General features: G+C 41.8%; 1 protein-coding gene across 1 annotated transcript in view; it reads right to left on the bottom strand.

Moving 5' to 3' along the window:
* Positions 1-2,957: 2,957 nt before the first annotated feature.
* The window catches only part of nbas (NBAS subunit of NRZ tethering complex), a 216,955-nt gene continuing 194,657 nt past the window's right edge, over positions 2,958-25,255 (bottom strand). Inside the window, 3 exon segments of the mRNA XM_034234085.1 lie at positions 2,958-3,913; positions 18,991-19,125; positions 20,398-20,545. Coding sequence (XP_034089976.1) covers positions 3,638-3,913; positions 18,991-19,125; positions 20,398-20,545 — 559 coding nt within the window. The 3' untranslated portion in view covers positions 2,958-3,637.

Genomic DNA, 25,255 nt, shown 5'->3' with positions numbered 1-25,255 from the left:
AAAGCCAAGCCTTGCTGAAATCATTCTGAAGTATATTCATTAAATGAAGGGATTAAGAACAGCAGGAGAAAGTTAATGAGCAAATATGGAAACATGATCTGCTTATTACTGCCTGAACACATTTAAATGGGCCTTGAAGACACTAGCGCCACATTTCATGAGGTAGCCACCAGGAACAGTTAGTACTAGTTTTCAACAAATTACATCTGGATAATTACCTGAAGCACGATGCAGACGTCAGTGCAGTTTCTTCAAAGCCTCGGAATATATGGCTCTAAACCTTAAAAGGGCTTAAAACAAATGTTTTCACTCCGTTTCTTACCCTGAGCGATGCTGCCGTCACACACAAATACAACATTTCGGGCCAAGTTAGAAGACTTATAGTTTTTTTTGAGAGGTTGTCTGTATTTTTTGATTGTCTGCTCTTTGCACTGTTTTGAAGGGGGAGGGGGTGTTTACAAACTTGATGTCATGAATTTCTGAAAACAATTTAGAGTTTTATCAGACAGTTGTATGTCACGATGAGCAGGTTCGGGTATGAGCGAGCTATTCTGAAGAACCCACCCTGCAAAACATACGCACAAAGTAATTTTCCGAGCTCAAACCATTATATTAGCACTAAAGTCAGCAGCACTGAGGCCTGAATGCTAGGGTGCTCTCCAAGGTGCTGATCCTGCTGTTAGGAACAGTTACAATTGTGACCCCAGGAAGACTAGCTATGCTCTCTAGATCCCACTCTTTCTTTACTAAACTCAGCAGTGAGGGGGATCTGGTCTAAATAAGTTAGCCATCACTGATAGTCTATTCTTTCCGACCAAAGATTATTTTTTGTGCCAGCCATGTCCACAAAAGCTGTGACTACCTCTTGTGTGTAAGAGAGAGAAAGAGAAAAGAGACAAAGGGGAAGAGAAAGTGGACTTGTGCACACCATTTCTTCCAGTTCCTTACTCAGAATACAGTTTTAGAGAAATTCTAACATTTTAAATGGCTTTATAGGGGTCCCTTTATGCTTTTGGGTTTTCAATGTATGTAGTGAGTTAGATGGGGTTTTGTGCATGTAAATATTTGCTAACACATTGTACGTATACGCTAAGAGGCGGGACATCTTTAAGGGGTTGACCAATCTCAACAGAGCCGGCTAGCTTACCAATCAGAGCAGACTGGGTTTCAGAGAGGGTGAAAAGAGGTGCTGCAGCGGCAGTAGAACAATAAAGCACTTTATGAACATTAAAGCATGGAAACATGTCACAGGCACAACATGCAAGTATTGACCATAGGCAGGGCTAAACATTAGAAATGGCCCGCTGGCCCGGAAGCACTATTTAGACACCGCGGGCCAACATAACGTACTTTCCACTTGCCCGCTCGGGCCACTAAAAATATTGCTAATAAAAAAAACAATAAGACATAAAATCACATTGTCTTGTGGTATATGATAAGGATAGAGGGTGTCGTTGTTCTCATACTGATATTCTGAACAATCTGTGCTGTTGTATTTGCTGTATAGTGTCTCTACTGTAGGCAATTTTATTATATGTACAGCACTTTGGCTCGACCAACATCGTTTATAAATGTGCTATATAAATAAAACTTGATTTGATTGGTATTTTGACAACCAATTTTGTTAAATTGTTTCGTTTATTAACGCTACAACATAGCGTTTCGTGAGGCGGTTGTCGTTGTTGGATGAAAAGCAACAGCTGTTTGCTGCGGAGTGCAGCGCGAGCAGGCTCCCGTGAGCGGGAGCAGGCTCCTTCACTACAGACTTTTGCGCCACCTAACCATTCGCCAAACATGTTTTTAATACCAGCGGTAACCGGCCAAGCGCCTGGCAAAAAACAATCTTCAAATAAAAGAAAGTCACCGGAGGAGTTAAAGGAGAGTGACAGGGAGTATGAGAAGAAGAGGGAGAGAAAGTTTCAGCCACACTGGCTTGATCGATGGAGTTGGCTTCAATATGATGCCAATATAAACAAGGTATTTTGTCGGCTCTGTACATCAATGCCGACCTATGCAAGTAAGTGAAGAGTAGACAATATAAAGGTATTTTCGCTTTAGGAAAATGTCCCAGCAGTTTAGGATAGTGAAGGTTCTAATCTAATCTATTACATATGTATCTAAGTTCCTAATGACAGGAAGGCAGAACGTGTATTAATAATAATATTCTTAGCAGAAATGTCACCCTCCTTTTTTTCTTTAACAATGATCACAATATAATAATTGTAATAAACCAAATATGAACAATTGAGGAAAATGAGGAAGAACTGATGATTCAAATGTTGTAGTACAAGTAGTAATGTAGTTTGTGCATAAATTACTGCAACAAACATGTTCATTTTCTTCATTATTAGGGTGGATTTTTTGGACGAATGCTCTTGGGCCAGTGGTTACAATGGTGGGGCCAGTGATAATGAAAATACATTGGCCCGGAGTGCCAGTGGAATTGTACCCTTAATGTCTACCGCTGCCATAGGGCCCCTTAAAGTATTTATAAATATATATAAATCAGCCACTTTGTCCTCGAAACACTACATTTTCCCCTGCTTCTCCAAAAATATATTGCTTGTTTGTCAGAAGAAAAATAGTTACAAATGCATTTTGTGACAGCACAGTAGGCAAAAGCACTTGGTTGCTCCAAACCCCCTATGGATATGTGATGCTGACCAGAGAGCACTTTACTAAACGATTTAATATGATGGAACAAAACTAAAAACACATTTGAGAGCAAGAAAAAGTACAAGCTGGATGTTTGAGGTCAGAGGGCTGTAATTATCTTCAGTAAAAATGATAAAATGCTGTAATTATGATACAAAAGTGCTTTCACTGTGAAATGTAACACAAATCTTTATTAAAAAAAACCTTAAAAGAAAAGTTCAAACAACTGAAATGTTAACAAGGTCGAGTAAAGAGATGCACTTTTCCATCAACAACTTTGGAAAGAAAGGACAACCAACTCATTGTCGTGCCAATAGTTTCATTTATTTCAGGCATGAAAGGACAGAATTAAACCTACGATTCATAAAGTGAAACAAATTGCTGACAGCATCAGCATGTATACACACACACACGTACATATTTATTCTTAATCATCATTAGCCCGCCGTTGGTCGCTGCTCGTATACGGTATTTGTTCACCAGCACACACATTGCGGGGCAGCTGCGGGGCTAATTTGTTTAGAAGGAATTAATTAGACATTATTAGGGCTAAAACAATGGAGCAGAGGCAGGTGGGACGACAAAGAGGCAATACCTGTCATGGAACAATAGGCTAATATCCACCCACAGCTTCCTGGGCACTACTCAATTATTTTAATAACACAATAGGACACACACACACACAAATGCATGCAAGCAGGAAGTGCATTTTGTGATCTCTCATGACGGAGACATTCATGCGTTTCTAATTGAGCAGATGTTTCAGTTTTTAAAGTGTCCGCTGTTTTACCTTCAAGGCAGATACTGCAGCTGCTGTTGACGTGTCTGCAGTTGATGAACCCAATTACAGAATAAAATCCGGAGCGCCAGCCTCTTATCACCTGTATTCGCGCCCCACGCTCATCTCTTAAGATCTTAATCTAACTCCATTCCCCTTTCCACTCTCTCTTCTTGAATCTTCTCACTGCCTCCCCGCCTTCCCTCACAGCCACTTCTTTAAAACAGCCAAGGCAGAGTTGAAGGTGAACTGGGCCTGGTGGGTTCCGCGGTGAGCCAGCAGCAGGGAGCCCGCCTCGGGGGCGTGACCCGCCGCCAGCAGCTCCGAGGCCGCTGTCTCCACGTTCCAGCCCCCCTCCTGCTGGTGGGACAGCATGTGGGCGCTGAGGAGGGGGTATAGGGCAGAGGAGACGCAGCCCACCAGGACCCCCGCGTCCAGGAGCAACGAGAGGAGTTCAGCGTCGCAGGAGGAAGCCGTCTCCTAGAGGAAAAAACAGAAGAGGGAGAAGAAGTAAACACACATGTGGTAATGGCTGTGGTGGAAATTCCACACTTAATCACCTTCTGGTAAGAAAAGAACAAATATACAAGCTTAAACCAAAGTTCTGCTATTTAATAAAGAGTTATAGCAATTACATTTCCAGTTGGAAGGACAGATAACCTGTACCACTAATGTAGCACAAGAAGTTACACAGAAAAGCAATGACTTCCCCTATACAGGGAAGAGACACAGGAAGAGGATTCACTCAGCTAGGTCATTTACATTAGAGGCGTAAGAAAGGTGGGGGGCAGACAGAAGGGGAAGTATAGCATGTTAATTATAACCTTAACATCCATATGATAATTGCCTGACAATGGTCAAGGCGACACACTTCTGTCTGAGAACATTTTGTAGTTAGGACACCTAGAAACTTTCCTTTTTAAGAGTGTGGATTGTCTTTTATCCTTGTCATTTTGTCATTTAAACAAACACTTATATTGCCAGGTGATCAGCTATCATTCAGCCGACCTGCTCTTAACAACCACTGGCTAATAAAACCTCGAAGTGGCGACTAGATTTGCGAAAGCGACCTGTAGAAAGAATATAATTTAGCTTCCTGCTACAGCAGCAGAGTTTATAGAGTGTGTGATTACAACGCTACACGCTTGAAGAAACCTGATGAGGTCAGAGTGTTGGGTCAAATCATGCGTTGACCCTGTGGCTCACCACCAATCCAATGGCATATGCCTTTAAACACATGAACGCACACAGGCACAAAGTCAAACACATGTTCTGAGGGAACGTTCACATTTCCCATGTCATACTATTTCAGACTCAAAGTCCCAGACTTCTTAGTTATTTGGGTCATAGATAAGAAAAGGTCATTCCAATCAATAAACACCAAACAGAAAATACATAGCATTTCATTTAAGGTGCAACGCTAAAACAGTGCAATGTTATTCAATTTGTGGTAATGTAAATGTAAATCACTACCTTGCACCTTTAACAGAAGCATGTTCAATTCACCATAGCATGGAAAAAAACTAATATTTTCCATACTGCGTAGGATCCGTGCCTCCTGCAGTTCTTTGCAGCTTTGAGAAGATTCTCCGTTACCAAAACAATTCTGAACACATGTTCGCAGAGCCATAAACAAACCTTTACGTAATGTTTAATCCCATTTTACGCTTTTTTACATCAATGAACTGCATGCAAATTCAAGCTGCTGACTCAGCCCATCTCCTCTGCATCCTCTCACCTGTTTGCTGGCTCTATTAATGAGTTTGCACTTGCAACACTTTACACGCATATGTGCACACACACAAAAGTGCGCGGAAAACAACAGCGAATGGGTATTTCTGGAGCTGAGGCAGATCAATTATAAATGTGGAGCTCATGTCTATTCTGTAGTGGAGAAGAAGGGGCAGAGACGGATGCATTTCTCCCCCTCGCCTCTAAAAATCTCTCATCCCACGACTTGCCTCGCTCCATTTTTCTTTCCTTGAAGGACAACTCATCTTTAACCACATAAAAGTGTTAAAAAGGATCACTTGAATAGCGATGATGGATATAAGTGAACCTGAACGTCTCACACGAGAGGTCAGAGACATCCGACTGTTGTCATTGACAATGACACCGACCCCTCGTGGAATTATTGCACATAACATAAGTGTAATCTTGTGGTAATGTGTGCCGTTCTGAAAGAAAAAAGTCCCCAGATTCATAGGAGCCGTGAAAGTGTTCTGGATGTGGACGCATTTACCATTTGAATATAATAAAAGCTCACGGTTGCTCTGGTACCAAAGGGAGAGGGCTGACATATAACAGTTATAGACAGTATGTCATGCATGACTAATCATTTAATTTCTCCTTCCTTTGAAAGAGGGGACCGGATGAATCATGACAAGCCGCGGGAGAAAGGAGGGCGAAACAGACAGAGACGTTTTTGAATCTTCAGAGAGAGGTGGACGGGGAGGTCATCCGGTTATAATGAGAATGAAGGCAAAGAATAGAGGGAAATGTTTGACTGAGAGAGAATAGCTGGAGAGGAGAAAGGCATGCATTCATTGTTATTCATTGTTCATTCATTGTTAAGTGCACCAACTGTTTCCAAGCGCTGAATGCACAGTAGAACCAAGGAGAGGCACTTCAAAACATCTTCACATTTCAAACTTTTCGAGGCTCAATAGAGGCACAGAAAAAAAATGTAACACATGCCATTTCCTGGAACTGCCGTGAATGTTGGCCTATTTTGAAGCTGCGTTTCTTAAGAAGATGACTATAAAGTGTACACATAAAACAGCTAGGATGATTTGTTTATTACACATTCTTCAAAGTTTCAACTGTCATATCGTTTGGTTAGGATAATATGCACTCAACAATGTATTTCCTGTGATCTGGGAACACAGTGACAGTATACAAGAATACAAAACGACAAGAGAGGAAAGTCGATTAGATAGAGAGACTGTGAACGAGACAAAAAAGTGTTCATCCAGATTATCTTAATCACAATTGTTTAAATGTAAAACTCTAAGTACGCTTTAAAAAACCGGTGGCCATGATTAACGACGAATATTCTGCTAATTATTTTAAACAGCAAGTTAATTGTTAATTATTGTGAAGATCAATGATGTAATTTATAAAGGAGAAATACCCTCTGGTTCAATGTAATGCCATTTGTAAAGCCACTCGCAAGCATGGCTACAGAAAGACAAAAATAAAAGGAACCATAATTAATAGGGGTGTAACGGTTCACAGAAGTCACGGTTCGGTTCGTACCTCGGTTTGGAGGTCACGGTTCGGTACAACAAGAAAAAGAAAAAAAAAGTCCCAAATGCATAATTCCAGGTTTGTTGTTATTTATGATTGAACAGTAGCAAGTTTCAGTTTAAAAATAAGGAACTCTTTTTTGAATAATTAACTGTATTAAACAGTTAAAAACAAACCACAAACAGTAGCCTACCACACACACTCAGATGGCCATATTATCTATTATGGCTGATGTCAAACTAAAAGGTTTCATCAAGCTGTAAATCTAAAAAGAATGTCTTGAAAATATGACATCATAAATAATAAGAAAGTGTTTCAAGAGCGCAAAGTCGTTGAAAAACATATGCCAAAAGCTTCCGTTATTTATTTTGGTCTCACGGCTTTCATGTCTATTGGTTTATAAAAACAGCGAGGAAAAGCTGCTGAACTGCTGTTGTCTTTTGCCGGGCTCCGGTGATTGGAAAATCTGGGTGATGCCTTCTGATATGATTTAGCATGTTTGGCGTGTGTTACCATTAGCATACCGCACCACTGTAGAACAACGGCGACACACCGTCCTCGTCCGATCCACCACTCGTACACTTCATCGTTATTTAGTGCACAGGGAACCCGAAATGTTCCCACACAGCTGATTTAAAAGAAGCAGGTGGGTTCTAGCTCCTGTGTTATCTGAAATTGCCATACTAACTTTTCTTCTTCTTGTATTTTGTTCGTTTTGTTGTTGTGTTTCTTCTTGTTCTTCATGTGTTGTTTAAGGGCGGCTGGCAAACAGCTTTTAGGCGCAATACCGCCCCCTGGATTATATAGAGTGTAGTGGATACTGCCCTGAATGACAGACTTTTTTCCCACTCGTAAAAAAAAAGGCGTATTCGTCGTGTGACTGCATGTGCCGAACCGTGACGGTACGGGACGAATACGGATACCGTTACACCCCTAATAATTAATCTTCCATATTTTGACTGCTGGAAGTGGCCTCGTGGTGCCCTTTAGAGCTATTAGCGTGATTAACAGCTCTACAAATACATCTGACTTCATTTGACCCGAAGGCGTGCTAATCGCCAAAATCACCTTTTTTTGTGTTGGGCTGTAATGAGGGCTCACACCATTGTACATGCAGACCACTGGTGTGAAAGATTACACATGACAGAACAACAGCACACATGTACTGTGTTATCACATCCAGTGACTTTGGCCATCATGGGATGTGTACAGATTTAAAGGGGCCCTATTACGCTGTGTGTTATATAGGTTTGTGTGCATGTAAATGGTCTGCAAAGGCTAAAATGTGTGTGGGAGTTTCTCTCCCACACACTCCCCTTGGACCACGACCAATTTGAGGATGGGAATACATACATGCTGTAAACAAACATTGCCCCATCCACTACATATACATATATTATATCTTTCTCTCCTGGTCCGTTATGGTAGAGAGAAAAGCACACAGGCATGGTCACACACACACACACACACACACACACACACACACACACACACACACACACACACACACACACACACACACACACACACACACACACACACACACACACACACACACACACACACACACACACACACACACACACACACACACACACACACACACACACACACACACACACACACACACACACACACACACACACACACACACACACACACACACACACACACACACACAATGTGTTTCTTATCCTTCTTTAAGATTTCTCACTAAAGTCGCAATTACAGCTATCTCTCTGCAACTACTCAAAAATGCAGCTACTCTAGGTCAAGGACAGCTTTGATTTCTACTCCTTCATACTGTGAAACTTTGTGAAAGAAAGGTAGGGATTTTAGATTATTTTCATTCATCAACTTTTCAACAGAACATGTCATACAAATGACCGAAGCTCATATAAAAAAAAAAAAATCGTTACAATTTCTGCATGTTCAAGGAATAATTTTACATTAAAGGTGGGGTAGGTAAGTTTGAGAAACCGGCTCGAGATACACTTTTTGTTCATATTCCATGGAATGCTCTTAACATCCCGATAGCAATGAATATCTCAAGTGCTTTGACATGTACTGGTTTAAGCAGGAGGGACACGTCTGGCACTGCAGGATTTGAGTCCCTGGCGGCGTAGTGTGTTACTGATGGTAGCCTTTGTTACTTTGGTCCCAGCTCTCTGCAGATCATTGACTAGGTCCCCCCGTGTGGTTCTGGGATTTTTGCTCACCGTTCTTGTGATCATTTTGACCCCACGGGGTGAGATCTTGCGTGGAGCCCCAGATCGAGGGAGATTATCAGTGGTCTTGTATGTCTTCCATTTTCTAATAATTGCTCCCACAGTTGATTTCTTCACACCAAGCTGCGTACCTATTGCAGATTCAGTCTTCCCAGCCTGGTGCAGGTTTACAATTTTGTTTCTGGTGTCCTTTGACAGCTCTTTGGTCTTGGCCATAGTGGAGTTTGGAGTGTGACTGTTTGAGGTTGTGGACAGTTGTCTTTTATACTGATAACGAGTTCAAACAGGTGCCATTAATACAGTTAACAAGTGGAGGACAGAGGAGGCTCTTAAAGAAGAAGTTACAGGTCTGTGAGAGCCAGAAATCTTGTTTGTTTGTAGGTGACCAAATACTTATTTTACCGAGGAATTTACCAATTCATTCATTAAAAATCCTACAATGTGATTTCCTGGATTCTTTCCCCCCATTCTGTCTCTCATAGTTGAAGTGTACCTAGGATGAAAATTACAGGCCTCTCTCACAGACCCGGCGGCAGACATACGTCTCTGGGCGGGCATTTGATTTACAAGGGCGGGCCCACCCCGAAACATACATGTCCTGGGAAATCTGAATTGTCAACGGGGCGGGGGGGGGGGGGGCTGTTAGATGCTCGAGATCTGTCAACGGGGCGGGCGCTCGTGAATTGTTGTTACGGAAACAGAGGGGTTTTAGGTCGCCATAAGGCTGTTGATGGTCTTATTATAGGCTACATCCATTGGTTGGTTTTGTGGCACATTTGTAACGCTGTGGCAATTTGGGCAAGCATGCAGGCAAACTTGAGCGCACACAGGGTGGAGAGGTGGAGTGAGGGAGAGAAAGGGAGAGAGAGAGATATTGAACGAGGCAGAGAGCGTGTGCAGTAGGGGTGTAACGGTTCACAGAAGTCACGGTTCGGTTCGTACCTCGGTTTGGAGGTCACGGTTCGGTACAACAAGAAAAAGCAAAAAAAAGTCCCAAATGCATAATTCCAGGTTTATTGTTATTTATGATTGAACAGTAGTGCAAGTTTCAGTTTCAAAATAAAGAACTCTTTTTTGAATAATGAACTGTATTAAACAGTTAAAAACAAACCATACACAGTACACTCAGATGGCCATATTATCTATAATGGCTGATGTCAAACAAAAAGGTTTCATCAAGCTGTAAAGCTAAAAAGAATGTCTTGAAAATATGACATCATAAATAATAAGAAAGTGTTTCAAGAGCGCAAAGTCGTTGAAAAACATATGCCAAAAGCTTCCGTTATTTATTTTGGTCTCACGGCTTTCATTTCTATTGGTTTATAAAAACAGCGAGGAAAAGCTGCTGAACTGCTGTTGTCTTTTGCCGGGCTCCGGTGATTGGCAAATCTGGGTGATGCCTTCTGATATGATTTAGCATGTTTGGCGTGTGTTACCATTAGCATACCGCACCACTGTAGAACGGCGACACACCATCCTCGTCCGATCCACCACTCGTACACTCCATCGTTATTGTAGTCCACAGGGAACCCGAAATGTTCCCACACAGCTGATTTAAAAGAAGCAGGTGGGTTCTAGCTCCTGTGTTATCTGAAATCGCCATACTAACTTTTCTTCTTCTTGTATTTTGTTCGTTTTGTTGTTGTGTTTCTTCTTGTTCTTCATTTGTTGTTTAAGGGCGGCTGGCAAACAGCTTTTAGGCGCAATACCGCCCCCTGGATTATATATAGTGTAGTGGATACTGCCCTGAATGACACTTTTTTCCCACTCATAAAAAAAAAGGCGTATTCGTCGTGTGACTGCGTGTGCCGAACCGTGACGGTACGGGACGAATAGGGATACCGTTACACCCCTAGTGTGCAGCGGTCTGCTTGCGCACAGAGCCGGAGTTTGTGAGAGAGCCGGCTTGAGAGTCAATTTCTCTTAAAAATATAATTGATTGCCAGCCTCCCTTGTCCCTGGCTGGCTTGCTAGCTCGTTGGTAACGTAACTGATTTCTTTTGTGCCTGCATCTGGCGCTGAGTTGCCATATTCCTTTCATGAACCACTTCCTGATATCCATTGTTGCAGATAAATATAAATGATAATAGCCAAACTAACCTAGCAAGAGTAAACTGACAGGCTGCTGTGCCGCATCTCACTCAAAAACCCACACGACTCAACCCAGCGAAAAATCAGTCTCGCGCGCAGCCTTTCATTCAGAATTTCATAGCAAAATAAAAAAAATGATATTAAACTAATCTTTCAACATAGTTTAAAACAAAAATAAATATTAGGACAAAGCCCTACAAATAACAACAATAAACATAATAATAAAACAATTAAAATGTTGTATTCAGCCCTTAAAACAGCGGGCCCAAATCCTGGATGGGCCCCATGACGCCGGGTCTGTTCTCTCATCTTTTTAATTGGGAGAACTTGCACAATTGGTGGCTGACTAAATACTTTTTTGCCCCACTGTATATCTTATTTCTTTAAACTGTAAAAAAGTTAACTTGTGGCTTTATCAGAGCTAGGCTAATCATTTGCGTCTCAATTAAGTATTTGTGTTAAGGTAAGCTAAGCTATGCTAACTTGCTGCTGGCTCCAGCTTCATATTTAATGTAAAGGCATGAGCTGTATTGATATTCTCTTAAAACTCTTTTAGGAAGAAAGATTTGGAGGCTGTGGCTCAGTGGCTCAGTGTGCTGGACTTCGAATCAGGGGGTAGTAAGTTCGAGTCCCACTGCAGTCAGCATGTCGTTGTCTCCCTGGGCAAGACACTTCATCCCAAATTGCTCTTGTGGGGATTGTCCACAGTATTGAATGTATGTAAGTCGCTTTGGATAAAAGCATCTAACAAATGACATGTAATGTAATGTAAAAAGCGAATAAGCCTATTTCCTAAAAAAAATAACAATATTGTCTCGACAGTGGAGCATGACATTGACCAATTTGATTTGTCAAAGTGTTTTTTTGCAAGATTTGCCACATTATGATTATGACCTTTGCATCTGAAATGCACCACAAACTGAATGTATGGCTTTCTGCTGTCAGGAACACCATCCACTGAGTCGACAACAGCTAACAATCTGTTCTACTGTACATCCATCCCTACACCCTTCTATCTCTTTGAGTCTCTGACTTTCCCCGGCGGCCTGTCTGGGCCTCGCCTTTAAAAACAGTTCATCGCAAACAAAATCTGACTGAGGAGGGAATACATCCATCATGCCTTCCTTTCTTTCTCAAAGGTCAACAGCTTGAAAATATGTCCTGCGGTGTGTGTGTTTTTGAGCACAGGTGTGTGTGTGTGTCAGGTTAAAAGCCCCTCCAAATCCTCTTTAAAGGTTCAAACAACACTGTGTCTGTCTCTTCAGCGAAGCGAAAGAGGCATCTTCTGTCTCATGTTTGAGTGTGTGTGTGTGTGCCGTGACTGAATGAACAAACACTCAGCATGACAAGGGAGCCGACACATCAAACTGCAGCCATAAGATGTCCAACCCCCCACTCTCGCTCTTGTTATCCCCTCCTCATTTCTTGCTGTCTCTTCCTGGGAAAGACAGCTGAGGTTGTCTCTCTTGTTTGCCTTCAATGGCCGCTAAATGTTCCCCGATTGGTCTGGTCAATTTGTAACACCTTTGTTTTCAATTCCAGCTCTGCAAGTCTCTCATTTCCTGTATACGTCCTCCTCCGCCCTCTCTTTCCCTGAGCTAAACCTGGCTGAGAGCTTAATTGGAATTACCGTACACGTACAAAGCCTAATACATAATGCATGGCCGAGCCTTCTTTTATCATTTCAATCATAAAGCTTCTTTGGAATGCCAGACAACACACAACTATCTCCTTCCCTGCCTCTCCTTCTTCAGGCTCTGCTTCCCATCCCTCCATCCAAGCTGTCCCCGGGCTTCAGAAGTGCACCAAACTGAGCGCGCACAAACGCAAGCGCTCCTTGCTTACAGCGCGACATGATTGAAAGTGACAGAAGAAGAAGCTGTGAAGCCGAAAAAAAAGAAGAAAAGTGGGCTGTGACGCACAAGAGCAAACACAAACACACAAACACTCATGGAGCAAATCAGGGATCAACACACTCCGTTGCGAGCAAACACAGCTAGATTAACAGGGCCAATATGGCACACAAGCTGTAAACAAGCCCACTTAAACAAGCAATTAGACTCATAATCACTCCATCACACACACCAAGTGTCCTCACTTCACTGGGCAGATGAAAAAGGTGTAAGTGATTCTTTGGAGATGACATGGGGGGTCACATCTGTTGTTTTTCTCCATATGCCTTAATAACAGTGTGATAAATGAGAATGAAACTATTTGTTTGCCTCTAATTTAAGCTCTCCATTAAGAATAGCTATATAGTCATCATAAATCTTCCTGCTCATGGTCTCCTTTTATTATCTAGGTCATGAAGAGGTGTCAGGTTTACTTTCAGGACTGTTTCTTAACCAGTTACTACTTGTAGTACTGCCAAGCGTTACTTCTGAAAAATGTACAGTAGTGTAAAAGCACTCTGATTGGTCGGAAAACTAGAAAGGCACTACAGTATATAAAGGCTAGTCCAGTGAAGTCAATAGTAAACAGCGTCTGTGCCATGTGGGAACTGAAAGCCTGACAGGCGTAGCATCAGTAACTTGGGGGGGTGGGTTCAAACGACTTAACAGTTGATTGATTAAACTACTATTCGGTTTAGGCTTCGCTGTCTAACAGCTGTAGCTGTCGGGTTATGGCAAAGCTGATGTAGTCAATGCCCCACTATGACAAAAAGACCGACAAGCAGATACACACAAATACATACATACACAATTCACAACCCCTTAAGTCTCACTTAGCATTTAGGCAGGGCAACACCTTTTTACTCCCAAATTGTCCTATATTGACATTTTGGCAGGGAGCTAGAAGTTGCGTCCAGGTTTCATCTCTTTAAAGCAGGGGTCGGTAACCCCTGCTTTTGCCAGCATTGGCACGCGGCACCGTAACCAGTGGCACACTAGGAATAAGTGAAATAAGTGTGCAAAATATTGAAATTGTATTTTCGGATCCTGAACGAGAGCGCCGCCAGAGCGCGTCTCCCCGTTACCTGCAGAAGGAAGCCATGCACGCAACGCAGCCCCGCTCTCTTTAACATCCAGGTGAACATTCTGTCTCCGGCTTTCCTTCGTGGTGCTGATCGTTTCATCACACAGAGGAAAGCACTTCACAAATTGCAGTACCCATACGGAAGCTGTACAAATGGCCGCAGTTTTTGCGTGGCTGCTGTGTATTTAGTTGAAAGCCCAGTGGGCGATCCTGCCTAATTCCATTGAAAGAATATGCTACAAAGGGGCCGGAACTGCCATGTCCTGTGGTGTTGAACTTTCCTGTCGGCTCCAGACGTAGTCGAGGAGGGCAACAAGCTTCAGCTTCAAAACCCACTTTAGCTTAAAGACTGGAGAGAGGACGAGATCTGCTATATCTCGCTATCTCTTGTTGATCTCTGGAAGCAAGGGAAGGCCACGAAGATGTATTAAGAGAGAGCGAGACGAGAGAGATAAGAGAGGAATGAGCCATAGAGAGAGAGAGCAGGATAGATGAGAGAGTGAGAGAGAGAGGGAGAGAGAGGGACAGAGGATAGAGATGCGCGAGATAATGAGATAGAGAGAAGAGATATTTAGAGAAGATAGCTAAGAGAGTCGAGAGCTCGAGATCTATCTCTCGGAGCGCTCTCATCGTTCTTCGAGAGATTCTCGATCGGAGAGAAGATATAGAGCTTCTAGCTGATAGTGCTATCTCTCTCTCTCCTCTATCTCTCTCTTCTCTCTTCTCTCTCGCTCATTCTCTCTCTCTCTCTCCTCTCTTCTCGTATCTCTCTCTCTCTCTCTCTCTCTCTCTCTCTCTCTCTCTCTCTCTCTCTCTCTCTCTCTCTCTCTCTCGAGTGGCTCTGAGAGGGGGCAGCTAGCCTCAGCACCAGCTGACATAGGGGACTCTTCTCTGGGGTTAGCTCTTGGCTTTGGAGCTGGATCTAAGGTGCTAAGTGCTTCCCCCGCAGCGAGGCTCCCCCACCCTCCTGCTGATAGTTGACGAGCATCAAGCTCCTCAACCCCCCAGCCATAGCCATAGCCGTCTAAGGACTCCTATAAAATGTTAATGTTGCTAACTATGGTTTTTGGTACAGCTGTGTATATATGTGCAGCTGTATCACTGTATGCTGTACATTTGCAGTGACAGCTCATTCTTATTGGCAGGGCCTCTCTCATCAGCCCCTTATCTCTGTCAGGCTGTTGTTAACCCCTGGCTCCGTGCACCACCGCTCCCCTTTGCTCCTCCATGGCACATACATCTTCACTAGAAGGAGCAGAGAAATGGAAGAAAAGATAGGAGAGAGGGAGAAAGTGGAAAAAGCGAGAGGCGAAGAGAGAGGCTCTTTCTGCTCTGAGTGAATAGAAAGAAAAACACTGCACACTTTCCTGCATCATCGAGGACAATACAACCTCTTCTTCATTACCTGCTCCCTACTTCTTTGTCTCCCTTTTCAATCGTATACTCTACTCCCACTCCTCTTTTTTCTTTCCACCATCCTCCCTTATACTTTAACGCCCACGATGGCCTGCTCCACAACAACGCAAGACACGGTGAGTGTGAACGCACATCTCGCGCAACAGCCTCATAAATTACATTTCTCATTTACAACTTGCGTCAAGTGGATTTCTATGACACCATTTTAATTAAAAACAAATCTTCAGAATGAATCTTGTTTTTCAAGTAATCCAGGGCCATCTATCTTGTGAAAAAATATATGTTGATACAGGAGAAAACAATGTGCACAGTAATCTATCACATCAGATACAGAGCAGAGTGCCAGGAAGCACACACCGGTCGGGGAAATGCTTGAGGCCTGTCAATCACACAGAGTGGCGTGTCATTTTCATGTATGTAATCAAGGGCGCTATGCTTCACAGTTTGCAGTTAAGAAATATATTATGATGCATCGTGGCCTAAATCTACCAGTGTGAATGTAGACATTAAACGACAGGTTGATAAATGAAGAATGACATTCAAATCTTCTACGTGGTTTTCTGTGATCAATTAATTTTGTATGTTGGAGTGAAACCAACTGTGACCAAACAGATGACATTTAATCGTAAAACCTGTAGATTAACAGTTACGTATCGTACACACGGTTCCGTCGCGTTGAAGCTTGCCGGTGGGCGTGTCTGGCGCGCGACCAACAACCAATCACATGAATCTCCCGTCCCGGACACACAAGCACACGGTTTGATTGGCTAACGCTTGTACTGGCATATGAATTGATTGGATGGCGCTTCCGTCGACGCTTACAAAGTTGAACTTTTCTCAACTTTCAGCACGAGCAACGGAGGCAAAGCGAAGCAACTGAACCACGATGCAGTTCGGCAAAGCGTGATGTCATGATTTCTGATCAACTAGCTTGACTATGATCTTACTTCTGATCGCCCATTGATGAGATCGACTGATCTCCTAAAGGTTGGCCACTGCAAGTCCAGTCAATTTGTTGATCTGATAAAAGTAGTTTTGCTCTTGTATCATCTTAAATGTGGTCATGATGGTGAACAATGTGTGTTTAGAAGTTTAAAACAGGTCTAAAACATGTTTTTTTTTTCTTCAAATGATTAGTCTAATAACCTTTTGTGAACTCTAATCCAAATGTTTAAACATCCCAAATGCCTGTTTTGATATTGCAGCCAATACAACCTTATTAAGCGAATGAGTATCAGCCATGTCATGATAAAACTAATCCATATAAATTATAGTTTTTTTGTGTCATAAAGTGCCTCGTACAATCATTTAGTCAAAGCATTCCACTGTCCTAGGCCATTCTCTGACCAACTTTTGCAAAGTTCCGTAATTTTTTTGGAGGAGGTCAGTACAGCGGGTTTCCAGAGCAGAGTGATCAAGCAACAACAAAATTGACTTATTTTCTGTGGCCAATTGAATACACTCAAGCACATATTCCTTGTGTATTATTCTGTATGTGCTGTATTTTTCTATTCTTTACCTCGCAATCATTGCCTCAAAATATAAAGTAGTTGCAGAGTCATAACGTTGTGTTATGAAACGCTGTGCGGTGTTCTTTTGCCTGATAAGCCTTCAAACTAACTAGATCTGATACACAAAATGGACTTCCATGATCATATTTCATGTCCAATGAAATATGAAACAGGTTTTAGTGAGATAGCAAGCCCTGGCCTTACCTTACATAAAAAAGACTTCCAAGCAGCAGTGGCAGCATTTCACATGGTGAGGACCAGGCTGGTGCCACAATCTTAACAAAAATATGAAGCACAACTACAACAAATGACCACCACCTCCATATGTTTGTCTTCCAAAAGACCGACGGTACACATATGACAATAAACACATTAATGGTAATCCGGTATTAAGGTATTGTATTTTTTCACTTTTATGAAAAACTTTAAACATTCCCTCTTTTGTTATCAATGTGGGCTGAAAAGGTATGAAAATATTAGCCACAGTTAAGGGGGCGAGAAGGGTGTCAAGGCTAAAACATAATGAGGTTTGGGTGGGGGAAGTTTTCCTTATTTGAACCATCCTTGCCAAAAATGTGGGTATACAGACCTTAAATTGGTTATAGTACTGGAATTGGATAAGACGGGCATCAAAACATATGAGGAAATAAAAAACCTTGAATAAATCTAATATCCTTTTTTATATAATTTGACTGAACAGATACTGTATTTAAAACAAACACAATACAAACACACTTTGGCAAACAGACACTCACATAGAACACGAGGAATGCTCACACACACATATAGAGAATAAGTGGAGAACACAACACAGACGCACACACAGACACACACACACCCACATTCATGCGGCTCCACAATGAGCACATTATCAGATGTATTAGATGTAAGACAATTTCTCTCTGTCTCCGCCGATGTTATCTTCAGATGAACACTGCTCTGAACATGGCCCTGTTCGCTCAGCTCTCAGGTTGCAGAAGCAGAATTATTTCTCAAAGCTGTTTGACACACTACCCTTCTCACTCCATTCACACACCCTCTTCTCTAACTCTCCCTGATTTATCTCTCCTGGCCTTCCTCCCGTACCATCCTCTCTTCAGGCTTGGCTGCGCACACTGCCATTTCCTCTCACCTCCATCTTTTTCACTTTACATATTCATACATTTGCTACCTCTTTGTAATTTCCCTTCTCATCCCATTTCTCTCTCTAAACACCCTTTCCATTTGATGTCCTCCCGCCAACATCTAAATCACACATCTACTCTCTATCCCCCTTCAGCAACCCGCTTCCAACCCCCGCTTGCTTTTCTCTGCGGGATAAAAGCAGCGTTTTCCCCAGGTGTTCCGATATAGGCGCCTTTATGTTTCATTTAATAGAGGCTCTGTCACTTAATGGACCGGCTTTCTCTTATCTGATCCCGGAACAAAGAGAGGGGCTACCGGGTCTGAGAGGCCTACTTTGTGACTATTGCTTATCTGATGGGGAACAGAGGAGAGGGCCCACACAGTCTTAAACTATTACTCTCTTATACAGATAGCAAGTGGATGAGCGCTGGCTTATTTAAATGTTGAGATTTTTTGGAGGACTTCATTCTTATCTTACAATGTTGAAGAGTTTTGGCCTACAGTTTCTAGCATTTCACCTTTTCTATTCTGTCTGGTACTTTTTAATATAGAATATAATACAGTCTCAGAACATTGTTACATTATTTATTTTAACACACACATAAGAAACAAGGCTGATGTTGGATCTGATCGACATAGCTTGTGGGAGAAATACCACTTTCTTTTAAGGCTCCTTACAATATTTTAAATAAAACATCCAAAACCTAGTAGACATAACTTCATCCGAATGATTTATTTGTATAACTATAACCTGAAAACATTTCGGTGTTGGACTAGAAAAGGATTTCTTAAGACATGACCATGAGCTCTGAGAAGTAGTGAAGTGAATTGTTCCCCTATTTCTAACGTTTTCGAGGTGGAATAATAAACTGATTTGAAAAAAAGTCTGCATTCAAACCGCGATCCATGAAGAGGACTCCGCCTGAATCTGGACCACCCAGACTTTCACATCGCCACCTACCGGGGTCATGCTGTTGATCTGATCCAGAGTCAGCTTCAGCAGTTGTTCATCACCACTCTCAGCCATCAGTTTGAGCGCAGGCTGCTGGAGGCTGGGCTGCCTCTGGAGCAGCAGGGTGGAGATATGTCCGATACACTGGAGAGGGGGGGGGGGGGGGGGGTGGTAAATGAATGGATGGATGAAGATAAAGCATAAAGTGGGATGAAAACAGAGAAAGAAAGAGTGAGGGAGAACAGAGGGGAGAGCGGGAGATGGAGGGAAGAGAGTGGGCGAGGAACAGTGAAGGTTAATCGGCATATACTGTACAGACACGGAGGCACATAATACTTTTAAGAAGGTCTACACACAAACACACACACAGCGGTCCTACCCAGTAATATATGGATATCACAATGCAATCTGATTCCCCCATGCTCTGGTGGTTTCATTCCAGCAGATTCAAATGAAAGCTGTTCAGAACAGAGTAAAAGGCCTCCTCCCACCCTTCTTCCCACACTAATATTAGACAGCCAGGCAGACACTAGCCTATTCACATTGAATAGCATTAGCACTAAACTAATATCACAGTCAGCTGGCGCTAGACATACAGAATGGCATTAGGCTTACCATTTGCATGCTGCTCAGTAGGGTATGAATAGCTTTAAGGGCAGCCAGATATCACAGAGCACGCGTGCCTACAGTACATTGTGGAATGCACTGAGCTGATGCTAACATGTTGCTGTGGATAACATACTTAATAGCTTTAGGCTGCTTTATTAAGATATGGGCGTAAATGTGGCAATGCTTGGGGTTTACGCTAAATTCTAACAAGCGTTTATTATTTCTCAATAAAAGTGATAGCAGGGTTGAAGCTGGGTTTTTTTCCCCCTTCGGTTTCAATTATTATTTTCACTATCCTAACTGTTTTGAAGTGGTAAAAGAATAATTCAGCTCTTGTATTTAAGCAGCAATGCCAGAGTGTAAAAATAATCAGTTCGGCCTTAAAATTGAATAAACATTTAGAATAAATAGCAAGAAAATGTACCCAACAGAATCAATAGTAAAAGCACTCATTATGCATTACTGTCAGGATTATTTTATGTTGTGTTTTATGGGCTATTGACATTAACATAAATAGCATGTTCATTTTATATTTAATTAAAGTGTAGCTGTTACTATTTTATAAACTGTCGCATAGTTTAATATTAAACTTTGAGTCATATTTTATCAACTCAAATTTTACACTGTATGATCAAGTGTAGGTGTAAAAGTTAATTAGCTTCCAATGAAATGTAGCAGAGTAAAGTATAAATCAGCAAAAAATGAGCATATTGGAGTTCCTAATGACATGCTTTTAGTAAAACATTCAAAGTACTGCAAAGAAAACAAGACATTAGAAGTAATAGACGTTTATCCCAGGAGAGTTACCTGTGCAGGAAGCTTGTGTTTGGTGTTGTAGAGCGATCGCACCATGGCAACGACCTGCTGACCCAGGTCTAATTTGACCTCTGATGCCTGGCAGCGGCTCAGCAGGGCCGAGGTCAGCGCCACCCAGGGGTTACACTCCGACTCTGCCCTGGAAACAGAGAGCAAGACACCTGTGAGTGTGGAAGTGTGTTTGTGTGTGTGTGTGTGTGTGTGTGTGTGTGTGTGTGTGTGTGTGTGTGTGTGTGTGTGTGTAGGCTCCTACTGAGCGGTGAACATACAGGAGAGAAACATGTAAATACAAAAGTGACAGGTGAAGGAAATACATATATCAGAGTGAGTTATAGATGGCAGAACAAGGAAGGAACATACAGTATATTAAAAAGACAAGTTTAGAACTAGATGTGTAAATCTTTCAGTAGCCAACAATTCAATTTGAAATCACTTGATTCAGTACATAGCGGTGGAACATTTTATGAATGAAAGCAGAGACAAATGTGTGAGAGATGATGGAGTTTTCATAATTTAAAAGGTTATATTAACTGATGGCACCAATGTTAACCCAGGAATCAAAGCTGAGACAAAAGGGAACATTTATTTGTGCTACACTATTCAAAATTATTTTTGTATTTCTTAATTCTCAGTGACTCCAAGTAAATGCAGTTCTAGTTATACATAAAATAATTATATTTGTTATTTAATTAATTGGTAGGCTTTGGTTAGCTGCTATTTATTTCTCTGAAACAAATATTACAAAATAAATAAATAAAATGTTTACACAAAATAACAAGGTAACTTTGCAAGTTTTTTTTCAACAAATCAAACAGTAAGGCTTGATTAAGGCTCGATTTCCCCCGACATTTATATCCAACATGTAGAATACTGTAATGTTATTCATTCAATAATAAGCCCTGTGTGTGACGGTAATCCTGTTAGACAATGGCTGGGTTACAGCAGCTGACTACTGTGTGTTGCTATGAATAATATAAACACATCAGCCGCATAAGAATAACAGCATCAAATCAGTGGCTGACATGAGCGCAGACGGAACCATCAGGTGGTTTACAGACAATCTAATGAATTCTGACTCGAGGAAAAAGGATGTTTGACCACTTTGCTCCTGCAGTTAATATTAAACACCTACATGCCGATCACCAGGGGGACCAGCTGCCAGCGCTGACAGACGCTGACATGTTGACACGATCCTTTATGAGGTCTTCAAGACCTTTGCTAATGCTCCTGAGTAACAGATGAGCTCACACCAAGGCCAGCAAATACCATTGAGGCTAAGGCAGTGGTTACCAAAGAGGGGGGGGGGGGGGGGCATTTGAAAAATGGTTATTGAAAAAAAAAGAAAAAGATAAAACAAATAAATAATCATAATTTGAAAATGATTGATTCGAAAATAATATGATGCAGTACAGTACTATTACGTCTGGGTCTCTGTGTTTCATTAAAGCTCGGCTCTGTGTGTGTGTGAAACGAGCCATTTTGTGTGCGTGCGCGAGCGAGAGAGAGCGCACCGGTACCGGAGATTGTTGTTGTTAGCTTCTGGTGCTAGCGAGCTACGCTAACGGATATAAGGAATTTTTTCAAAAACAAAGTGGAGGAGAGTCCTCTCCTGTCAGACTGAGAGACTCAGTGAGCTAATGGACTCTCTGAGTGTTTAGATAATTAACTTTAGTCTAAGTTATCTCAGTGGGTCTCAAACTTGTTGGTCACCATTAATGTAAACAATTATTTCCGAGGCACACGTTTATATGATCATTATAGTTATAAAAAAATAAGAGAACAAATGAAAAACAGGTATGAAATACTATATGACAGTAAAACAAGAATAAAGTTTAAAAGGGTGATTTGTAAAATATCCATAAAGAAAAAGTAAATATGTTTACAGTTCTGTTTCATATGAGTGTTGAGAGATGTATCCATAGATCTCTTCACTTTGCTCTCAAAGTGCACCAGATTGATGCTTTTAACTTCAATATTTAAAAATAAATCTTCCCGGGGGAACTTGCCCCCGGACCCCCCTATGTAAGGTCCACACACCACCTGTAAAAATAGCACTTTACCCCTGCTTACACCTATATGCCGTGAGCTGATTATCGAGCCTTCATTGTAACAGTCGCGGGTACGTTGTGTATTTGCGTGGGGAGTGTTGCAGTAGAAAACTCAACTGTAGCGACCGGTACATTAATGGGAAACCCTAAATGTTTGAGCACCCTCTATGAAACGTCAAGCTACCCCACAGCACCCCCAAAATAAATCTCTAGCGCCGCCACTGAGCCTGACTTGTGTTGGGGGGGGCCCCGACTTTTTTTTTTCTCCAATGACAGAAAAAGTTTGGGAACCACTGGCCTAAGGCAATGCGACCTTCATGGATCTTTATTAAAATTAGTCACATGAAGAAGATAAATCCTATGGGAACTCCAGAACGACTCATTATCTGTTAATAAGATCTAGGTTGACGGATAGATCTTGTTGAAATTATAATTCTATTAATATTATCATTAGCATGGCAGGGAGACGATGCTGTACTCATGTCCCTCTAACGCACTAGTGGTTATGGAGGTTGTCGTTTTTTAAAATAGGATGAATAAAGTATCTATCTATCCATCCACCTATCCATCCATTCGTCTATCAACACTACAAAAAGTCAGCTCTCAAAAACAGGAAAAATAGCTGTTAAGAAAATGTACTTGAAATCAGCAAAATAATAAAAAAAGTAAATTATTATTTACTAAATGTTGATTATATTAACCAAATAGTAGTGTCAACATTTATATAAAAGGTTCAAGCTAAAATATTTGTTCAAATCCTAGCCTAATCAAAAGCGTCGGCTGGTTTCTAGCAATATGTCACTTAGAACCAGTTATATAAACTCTGTACCTTATCGGTTTCACTATCTTAATATCTATCTTACAATCTATCAACCCAACTATGCATGTATTGATCTGAGAAAAGTAGAAAGCACCACTGTAGGAAATTGCCAGCATTGCCGACGGAAACGTATGTGATAAACATGACAAGCAGTACATTAAATATTAACGGACAGAAAAGAAAAAGGAGGAAATTGAAGATGAGAGGGGGAATCTGATATGAAAGTGCGCTTTGTTACACTTCTCGTGATTAAGGGTAGATGGTAAAAGGCTGGTATTATCCTAGAAACATGATGAGAAAAATATGTAAGTGGTTGAATCCTGGTTATAAGGCTGCTGAAGTGTGTTTTTACAATAGATTGTAAGGTAAACGGGACCCTGTGTGATACATGTGTGTGCATGTGTTTATCTGCAAATAAAGATGGTGTGTATGATACCAGCAAGTGGTGAAAAACGAGAGACATGGCTGGATTTTTTTAATCAGTCTAACTTCGCCCAGAGTCCCAAATAGTCATGGCCCCTCAGGCCTTCATCAATAAAAAAGGAAATCACTCAACCAGGAAGTGACTCAAAATGGCTACAAAGACACATGAAACAGCTACACTTAGACACAACACAACCAGAGCAAATGGCAGGAAAATCAAAGACAAAAAAATAACTGAAATATTAACAAAACGGTTAAAAAGTGACACAAAATGACCAAAATAGTCACAAAACAACTACAAAAAGACACAGAGCGATGTCTCAAATTACAAAGCGCCGCTAAAAGAAGCTACACAACTATAAAGTCTGCGTCTATAAAAGAGAGGTACAGTAGAGGGACTTTTGTGTATTTGTGACCAGGGACACATTGTCACATAATCCACCCACAGTGTGAGACAGGCGGGGGCACAGCTGGGCTTCTGTGTGTGTCCGTCAGCAGGAGAAACCCCGCTCCATCCAGCTCCCGGGGGTGCCATGTTTTGCCAAGCTGCTTCACCTCACGATGATGCGGCTTTGGGAACAAACAGAGCCCACTTGTGCGGTTTGGCACAGCGCTGCTTCCTGTGTTTCACCGGGGGGACAAAGAGGATCTGCTGCCTCCACTGTGTGTGTCTGTGTGCTCGCCAAAGCTGTCACAGGGTGCAGTGTGAGTCACAGCCATTCTTTTATTGGTGCTTTGGATATGACTCAGTTTATGCGGACACATTTAAGGATAAGCTTTTAGATGCAACTCAATATAGCTCCTCTTGTAGTCCCAATGAAACACAGCTCCACTCTACAAACACACACAGGAAACACACTTCCATCAAAAATAGGATTAAATGCTTAGTTTTAGTTAAGGTTAACCATGACCTCAAGTTTGAACTGAACACATACAACAACAATTAAAGGTTAAACATTCGAGTTCTTCTCAAAGGATGACTGCTGGACTGCAGCAGCCGTTTAAACACAAATTGCACAGTAAACACAGATCAGACCTTAATTTCAGGCTTCTAATCTTCAAAGATGCAGAATCTGTGTGTAGACATGTTGCAGCAAATTAACTTCAGCGATGTAAATGAGCAGGACTAAAGAGACGAGCAGAAAGCCAAATCCGTAATCAGAAGCTGAGTTTGTACTCAGCATGTGTTAGGATTTAAATCTGAAAGTACAGCAGCTCAGTCTGGAGTTGAAAGAAATGATTATAGCCGACTGTCCCAGCAGTGATGCTTTGACTACAGCTCTACGGAACTCACAACGTCAGGGAAATCTCTGGGTGAACTCGGAAAGCTGTGTTGTCCAAAACTAATCCCAAATCTCCTTCTGCTTCTCAGAGGAAAAAGACACTGGGAAACTCAAAAACAACTCTACTGCCCTTCACAAATACACAGATGATTTAGATCAGGGGTGGGGAACCTTTTTCCTCTCAAGGGCCATTTCAATTTTTCCAACATCCTCCGAGGGCCGTATAAATTATTGACCTCTGCTTAAAAATACTAAAATCACAGCCCATTCATTTC

Source organism: Gymnodraco acuticeps, unplaced genomic scaffold (assembly GCF_902827175.1).
Source record: "Gymnodraco acuticeps unplaced genomic scaffold, fGymAcu1.1, whole genome shotgun sequence".
NCBI classification, from domain to species: domain Eukaryota; kingdom Metazoa; phylum Chordata; class Actinopteri; order Perciformes; family Bathydraconidae; genus Gymnodraco; species Gymnodraco acuticeps.
This window is presented reverse-complemented; position numbering and strand designations above follow the sequence as displayed.